We start from the raw sequence: 8,090 nt of genomic DNA, 5'->3' as shown, positions 1-8,090 counted from the left end.
GCGGGAGGACGCAGTACCAGGATGGAGGGGCCTGCGGGAGGCAGAGGCGGTGCCCAGGAGCGGGGCAGTGTGAGAGGAGCAGCGCCCAGGAGGGGGGAGCTCGTATCTGTGGGAGCGGACGGTGCCAGCCTGAAGGGGCACGTAGATCAGCGTCCAGAGGGAGAAGGCGGGGGTGGGGGAACAGGTGGCACCAAGCTGCAGGGGCAGCGCTGTGTGATGGGGTTAAACGTCAGCCGGGCTGAAGAGGCGGAGGGGAAGAGAGTGGGGCCCCGGGGAAGAGGGCAGTGCTAGGGAGGGTGCTGTGCCAGGGGAAGGGACGCGCGCAGGCTTTCCTCTTCCCCATAGTGACATCATGGCAAATTCCCAAACGGGACGGAGCCGGCTCGGGTGACATCCAGCAGGGCCAAGCCGGTCCAGCCCGGTCCAGCCCGGTCCAGCCCGGGCCCGGCTGGGAAGCCTCGGTGCCAGCTGTGCGGACTGGGCTCCGCGCCCTGCAGGGTCAGCGCGCTGGGGGCGGAGTTCCGCCCCGTCCGCCCTCCGCGTGGACTGTGCCCTCGGCGGGCACGCAGACCAGCGGGGAAGGCTTGCGCCGGGCTTCTCCGGGCCAAGGATCAAGGTCCCGGGCTGGGGTAGGCCCGCCTGCATTCCAGGCGTCCCGACCCGGCCTCTCAAGAGGGCGCAGTGGAGCCTCCGCGTCCTGCGAGACGCCGCGCCGCCTCGGCTGGGGGTGGGACTAACAGGGTCCCCGCCCCGGGGCGGAGCCACCCGGCCCCGAGTCCCGCCCCCAACTCCCGAGGCCTCTCGGAAGGAGTCTTTCGGGGCGGAAGTTCGGGAGCCCCGAGGGCCGGCGGCGGAAGTGGCGGCGGCGCTGCCTGCCCGCGCGCATGCGTGTTTCTAGGGCTCTGCGGCCGCTCTCTGGGCGCGCTCTCTCCTTCTCTCCTTGCCTCCACGCGAGGGGGAGCGCGTACCCCTAGGCGTGGTCGCGCTCCCGGCCCCTCTCGTACTCTCGTGGCCTCCTCACCATGGCGGGCATCCTGTTTGAGGATATTTTCGATGTGAAAGACATTGACCCGGAGGGCAAGAAGTTTGACCGAGGTAAGGTGGAGGTAGACGTAGGGGCGGCCGAGTCAGGGGCTAACCTCCTCGGGGACACGCCTGTGGGCCCCTGGTCCTCCCACGCCGCGTGGCCCGCCCCTGCCGGCAGTTCCTGACTCAGGAATCCCCATCAGGAGGCCTTGGATCGATGGGAACACGGCGTCTCCCGCTCTCCGCCTGGCTCCACACAGGCTGCGCCCGGTGCCCGGGTGGCCCGTTCTCATGGTGCTGGTGCCCTCCTGTGCATCTTCCGGTCGCTCCCCACTCTGCTGGGCGCTGTCGCGTGCACCTTACACACACTTCGTCCTGCCCAGTTCTCTCAGGAGCCTCCATGAAGTAGTTGGTGTCTTACCCATTTTGCCCCGAGAAGTTAAGTAAGCTACCCAGGGCTGCACAGTGACTAATCCGACTTCAGAGCCTGTATTCTTGTATTGTCCGGAGAACCTCTAGCCCTTTGTGACATCCGCTCTGAATTAGGATTGCTGCTTGCCATACAGCTCTTTATTCTGCCATTGATCAGACTGGGCCTCCTCGGGGGTCTCTTCTTTTGTCCAGAGACTGAGATGTTCTTCAAGACAAACACCAGGTCTTAACAGTCCTGATAGTCCACTCAGCACAGCAGCTGGCACAGAAAGACAAAACTTTTTTTTTTTTTTTAAGATTTATTTATTTGATAGAGAAAGCAGAGTGAGAGAGAGCATATGAGTGAGGAGGAGGGGCAGAGAGAGAGAGAGAAGCAGACTCCCTGCTTGAGCAAGGAGCCAGATGCGGGGCTGTATCCCAGGACCCCGGATCACGACCTGGACTGAAGGCAGATAACCAACTGAGGCACCCACGCGCCCCAAGACAAAACCTTTGGGGGGATCCCTAGGTGGCTCAGCGGTTGAGCACCTGCCTTTGGCCCAGGGTGTGATCCTGGAGTCCCAAGTCGGGCTCCCTGCAGGGAGCCTGCTTCTCCCTCTGCCTGTGTCTCTGTCTCTCTCTCTGTGTCTCTCATGAATAAACAAATAAAATCTTTATTAAAAAAAAAAGACAAAACCTTTGGATGAATGAATAACTTGTCTAAAGTCAGGTTGTTTCTTAATCACCTAGGCAGGCCTAGAACCTGGATATTATTTATTGCCAGAGGGACCTTTGGTTGTTTTCTGGGATTCTGTCCACTTGCCATAGTTTTCACTCCTTTCCTTCTGGCATATCTGGTTCTCATTGAGTCTGCACTTCTTTGAGAGCAGATGAGAGGCTAGTGGATGCAGATGGGGTTCGAATGAGTGCTCAATTGCATGTAATCCCTCAAAGTGGGGTCTGCGGGGTCTGCAGAGCCTGGCAATTACCTATGCCACTCTTTCTCTACCTCCCTCCAGTGTCTCGGCTACATTGTGAGAGTGAATCTTTCAAAATGGACCTGATCTTAGATGTAAACATTCAGATTTACCCTGTAGACTTGGGTAAGTATTGAACACAGACAATAGCAGAAGGCTTTTTGACATTTCAGCTGTTCTTTAGCCTCTGGTATTGCCATGATTTTCAGGTGACAAGTTCCGGTTGGTCATAGCCAGTACATTATATGAAGATGGTACCCTGGATGACGGTGAATACAACCCCACAGATGATAGGCCTTCCAGGTGAGGAAGTGAAGTACTTCCCTCCCAGGAAAGGAGTACTTGAAATATGCTTGAGGACTAAGTAGATAAGTGGTATAGGAAAAAACCCTTATTTAATTTGTGGAATAAATGATTATCAGTAGTATCTGAGCAACCTTAAGGAAATTGCTGCACTTAAGAATTTAGTGGGGATCCCCGGGTGGCTCAGCGGTTTAAGCACCTGCCTTCGGCCCAGGGCATGATCCTGGAGTCCTGGGAATGAGTCCCGTGTCGGGCTCCCTGCATGGAGCCTGCTTCTCCCTCTGCCTGTGTCTCTGCCTCTCTCTCTCTCTCTCTCTCTTTCTCTCTCTCTCTCTCATGAATAAATAAATAAAATCTTAAAAAAAAAAATTCAAACAACCAGGTGTTTTTCCAGGGCAGCGATTACATGCTTGTGGGTTGTGCCTTATCGATGGCTAAGGAGATGACCATTGAGTGACTCAGGCTATGTGAGCCTTGCGTCTTGGGAGAGAGTTTGGTGTGATGGAAGGGCTTTGGAGCTCTACTGAGTTCAAATCTCAGCCCTACCAGTTCTTTGTTGAATGGCTTTAACCTCTTGCAGCCTCAGTTTCCCCATCAGTAAAGTGCAGATGATCACACCTTGCTCATATGGTTGCTGGGAGGACTAAATGGCATTGTGTTTGGAAAACGTCTGTTAGAATGGTGATACTTAGTTACCAGTTAACCATTTTTAAAGAGCTTCTTACTTTTGTTTACTACTTTGAAGAATAACCTTGCTCCTACTGTTCCACAGGGCTGACCAGTTTGAGTATGTAATGTATGGGAAAGTATACAGAATTGAGGGCGACGAAACTTCTACTGAAGCAGCAACGCGTCTGTAAGTTCCATAGTCTTGTGAGAACCCTTGTCCCCCAGCCCTATTCTGATAATCTGAGCTCCGCTCTGAAAATTTGGGCCATGCTTCATTTTTCCTGGGTTGGGTCTCTCCCCAAGCACCTCAGACCTAGGTAGGACTTAGAAGGAAACTGTCTGTTCTGGAACAGTTTCCAAGCCGAAATGTAGGCTGCTCGCTTGGCCCTTTGTCAGGCCCTCAGGGCTCAGGGGTCCAAATGAGAAACTGATGATCTTGATATGGGAAGTGCAAAGGAAGGTTGCTTCCCCAGGAACTAAATGCAGCATTAAGTGATTAAACTGCAAGGTTTTTTGGTATTTGTTTATTTGTGTGTGTGTTTCGCTACTCTGTAATCCAATCCCTAGTTCTTTGGTTTCCTTGCCCAACTATTCTTTTCTCTTCTTTAAAATTTTATCAAAACAGTATGTGCCCTTTGTAAGAAATTGGAAAAGCAGAGAAGTAATCTGAAGAAGCAAGAAAAGTCACCTATAATTCTATACCCATTGGGAACCTTTTACACAAACATTTTTGAATACTCTAGGTTTTTTCCTGTGTACTTTTTTCCTTGAGATCACGTTGTTTGTTACAATGTTTTCTTCTGCTCATTTGCCTTCAAGTTATATAAAACAGGTTTCCATGTGTCAGTTTAAAGCTTTTCTTAAACAATTTAATAGCTGCATAACATTCCAGTAAATGGATATACCTTAATTCGTTTGACCATTTCTGTTATTTTGGGCATGTAGCATTTTCCACTTTTGTTGATAAAAAGAACACTACTTTGCACATATCTGTGCATTCATCTTTGTCTGAATGTTGGTTCCTAATGACAAAACGCTAGAAGGGTGCCTCTTTTTCTTAAGCTGGGATGGAGAGCGACTGGGTTGCTGCTGCTCCAGAGCTTAAACTCATGGGCCTTCCATTTCAGCTCTGCCTATGTGTCCTATGGTGGCCTGCTCATGAGGCTGCAGGGTGATGCCAACAACCTGCATGGATTTGAAGTGGATTCCAGAGTTTATCTGCTGATGAAGAAACTGGCATTCTGAAGCACCCAGGAAGCCAACCTTGCTGTTCAGTCACTCAGGCCTTGGACATCCTTTAGAGCCTGAGGAGCAGTTACTGTTGACCACCTGGTCAGAAAGGGCTGGCTGACTGTTACATCTTTAGGTGATCTGGACTCAATGGGAAACTTGCCTGTGAAAGACCCAGTGGGAGAGCTTAAAACGAATCAGAAGTTGTTTTGTGTATATGATTTTTAAATTAAACTTTGCTTTTTCAGACTCTTTTCTCCACCTTTAAAAAAAAATCTTTTCCATTACCCTAAAATCATTTTTTTCCAATTTGCCTGTGGTATATTCTGTTTCTGGCCCACAGCCAGGTGATCACATGTCAATGTAGAATCTATTCTGGCTTCCTGGTATCTGGGTTTAGGGTTGTCTCAGCCTCCTGGTTTACTATCCCCAATATTTATCCTCCAATGTGATTTTCTATCTGGGAGAGAGAGTACTGTGCTTTTGGCTCTTGAGGGCACCCCAGCCCCGGAAGATACCACCCATTTGGCATAGAATTTTGAATTGGCAAGGAGCCCCGCTTGTGTCCTTGCAACACTTCCAGTCTCTTAGGAAGTCAGATCACGTTGATTTGAATGAGTCACTTGCATAGCCTGGAAATGTTCATCATTTTTGTGCAAGCTTTAGATGGAGGCTTTTAGATCCTGGCTTGGGATGCTACTACGAAGAGAATAGGAAGAGCAGATTTGGTGGGTATAGGAACAGGTGGAGGAGCTAGGTGTCTGTTCTACATTTCATAGGTGACCTGGAGGGAGGGTAAGTGGTGGGGGTTCTTACCAGTGATGCTGAACAGGCGGCTGCTGCACAGACCAGTGAAGTGGACAGGGCAGCAATACCAATGAGGTTGGCAGTCCGATGCCAGTACCCAGGACAATGGAGCAGCCTGATTACAGTCACTAACTTATAACTGGGCAAGAACAAAATTGCGGAAGTGGTGATGCCTACTAGCACTCCAGCATATGAACTGGCTCTCCAGCCTGGCTTTTGAGGTCTCTGAGAAAGTATACTGGACTCTGAGTTCCCCTGGGAAATTCAGGGTGGCAATCCAGAAAGACTTTGAATGTGTATTAAGCAGTTTTCTCTTTGAGAATGTGTATTAAGCAGTTTTCTCTTTTGATCTCCTGACTTTGCCTTGGGGGCCTGTCCCCCTGCTGGGATGCCCGGGGATATTTCCTTCCCCATCATTTTCAGGTCTTTACATGAGGTGTTAGAAACAGTATTTAGGGAAATGGGTTGAAAATGAATGATCTCTACAGGGGGGAGGAAAAGGTGTTTCTTTGGTTTACTATGTGGGAGGGGAATAGAAGAAGCAGTGGGGGTTGGGATGAATTTTTATGGAATCCTAGGACTTTTACATGGAGTCAGATTTTTGGGGTGTTGGAGAAAGATGGATTTAGGTTAGAGTCAGAGAACCTAATTACCAGTGGTAGTTTGTGGGGTAGCATAGGACGCCATCCTGGCTGCCCCGAGGTAGCACAAGAGAGACCTGGCATGCAGTTGAGTAGAGAGACGAGTGTTCTGGTTTTAACAGTCTTGCTTTTTGTGTGAAGGGAAGAAGGGATAGAATCAGCCTGAGGAAGTTTTGGGAAGGGTTAAATTCTCAACAGGGACAGATTAGTTCTCATTGGAGAAGCCCATGAGTTAACTTGCATTTGCCCTAAAGTGAGTCAAGTGCTAATACAGGATGTCTGGAACTTACTGGCCATATACTTATTACAGTTTTGCTGTCCTTGTCTCTCATCTGACTGCTGAGAACCCTGAAAGCCTTTCCTTTTGGTCCCTTTGGCATATCTTGTTCTGGGTGCTGACTCTTTCATGTGCCATAAAAGTTCTTCATTTGATCATTACGTTTAGCTTAGTTTAGTATTTCAGTAAATTAAAATTTCCACTTACAGTTCCCTTGACCGGGTGCTGGAATTTATAGTGTGGAAGAACTATACTCTCATGCAAAAACTGACATCCTCTGAGATTTGAACTTTTGAGCTTTGTGCATTTGTCAATTCCTTCTCCATGGCAACTGTTCTGCCATGATGGGAGAGAAGGATACCTGGAGATGTCTAAATTGGTCACCCTCATCCACGAGCTTTGGTTTTCTTTTCTTTTCTTTTTTTTTTTTTTTTAGCTTTGGTTTTCTACTCAGAACTCTTAATTGTTGGTGTATTTCCTCCCTCAGGACTTGGACATCTTTTCTAATAAGTAGAATTACTGAGTGATCTATTGCACAGTGCACCACACTGGGGACAGTACAGGCTCTAGTCAGCCCAGGCTGTTTCTTTTCTTGCTCACTGGCTGTGAGCATTGAGAACGTGTCTGGCTTCTCTCAGACTGGTATCATCCCAACCTGGTAGAGGTGTGTGAGTGCTCTAAAAGGTAACCTGCAGGAGGTTCCTGGCACACTGGCTTTCATTCTTCTATTTTGGGATACCTTTAGTGATCCTGGGGTATTTGTGGCAGTGTTTGAAACTCTGGGATCCCAGCTTTTTTACGCACGTGGTAGTTTTTCTCTCCTTTGGGAAGGTGGGGGGAGGGAAGAGGAAAAAACCTTCTGTTAGTTTTCCTACAGGAGCATCTGGAGGTAGGGTTGACTTTTGCAATGGAGTTTTTGCTTGGGGGCAATTTAAAACTATCCCTAAGCACCATGGGGGCATTTATTTGCAGAGACCCAAGACCTGTAAGGCTGGCTTCTTCTCTAGAGAATCCTTAGCAGAGTTCATGGTGGTCACAAAGGGCTACATCTTAGATACTGTGGACTTCTGGGAATTGGGAAATGAGCCTTCAACTTGTACTTGTCCCTCCCGCTGTGTGAGCCCTAGGAGACTGGCTCTTGCCGCTTCCTGCACTTCCCCCTGACCTCCACAGGAGGGAGGCAGGAACCCGTGCCTGGTGAAGCTTCCTGCTGAGCTGCTGAAGCTCTCGCTGTTTGCTCAGCTGTCACATCCAGGTTTTGTCTTGACTGAACTGTCTGCACAGCCTTACCTGGGGTGTGAGGCTCTCTGAGGCTTCCTGTTAACTTTTTTGGAGGGGAGGGAAGGGGGAGATCTATTGCCCCCTGAAGAACATCTTTCCCTTGCTTTTCAGTTAGCTTCCGGGTGTTCTTATTTATTCTTTATTTATACAGGTTCAGTTTTGTTGATTGTGTAGAGACAGCTTTTCTGAGAAACAACTTTTCATTCATTTTTCAAGAGTAAAATTCTCCTAAGGAAAGGAAATCAGAGTCCCACTGACTGAGAATGATAGTAAAGGGAATAAAGAGACTAACCTTAGTTCTGAGTAGAAAACCAAAGCTCTTTTTTCCCTGTTTTCTGCCATAAGGTTAGTCTCTGCCTCTGTTCAGAAGCTAGGCTGGTCTAGCCCTTTGCAGAATTATCATAGGAAAAAGAGCATGTAGAGAATTAGTAAGCTGTAAATTTGTGCATAAAATAGACCAAAGCTAAC

The 8,090-nt window shown here is 49.0% G+C and overlaps 1 protein-coding gene across 1 annotated transcript; it reads left to right on the top strand.

The window, feature by feature from the left end:
- The first annotated feature begins 882 nt into the window (after positions 1-882).
- On the top strand, positions 883-4,865 carry POLR2H (RNA polymerase II, I and III subunit H). Its single transcript, XM_026007294.2, has 5 exons — positions 883-1,095; positions 2,457-2,540; positions 2,624-2,717; positions 3,490-3,573; positions 4,514-4,865. The coding sequence occupies exons 1-5, from the start codon at positions 1,023-1,025 to the stop codon at positions 4,629-4,631; spliced, it is 453 nt and encodes a 150-aa protein (XP_025863079.1). The 5' UTR covers positions 883-1,022; the 3' UTR covers positions 4,632-4,865.
- The last annotated feature ends 3,225 nt before the right edge of the window (positions 4,866-8,090 follow it).

Source organism: Vulpes vulpes, chromosome 3 (genome assembly GCF_048418805.1).
Source record: "Vulpes vulpes isolate BD-2025 chromosome 3, VulVul3, whole genome shotgun sequence".
In the NCBI taxonomy this organism is placed as follows: Eukaryota; Metazoa; Chordata; class Mammalia; order Carnivora; family Canidae; genus Vulpes; species Vulpes vulpes.
Note: the sequence above shows the minus strand (reverse complement) of the source record. Positions and strands in the feature narration are given on the sequence as shown.

Coding starts and splice junctions, on each gene's coding strand:
- POLR2H (XM_026007294.2), top strand. CDS start 1,023: ATGGCGGGCATCCTGTTTGAGGATATTTTCGATGTGAAAGACATTGAC. Junction 2,541..2,623: donor GATTTACCCTGTAGACTTGG/GTAAGTATTGAA, acceptor CATGATTTTCAG/GTGACAAGTTCCGGTTGGTC. Junction 2,718..3,489: donor ACAGATGATAGGCCTTCCAG/GTGAGGAAGTGA, acceptor ACTGTTCCACAG/GGCTGACCAGTTTGAGTATG.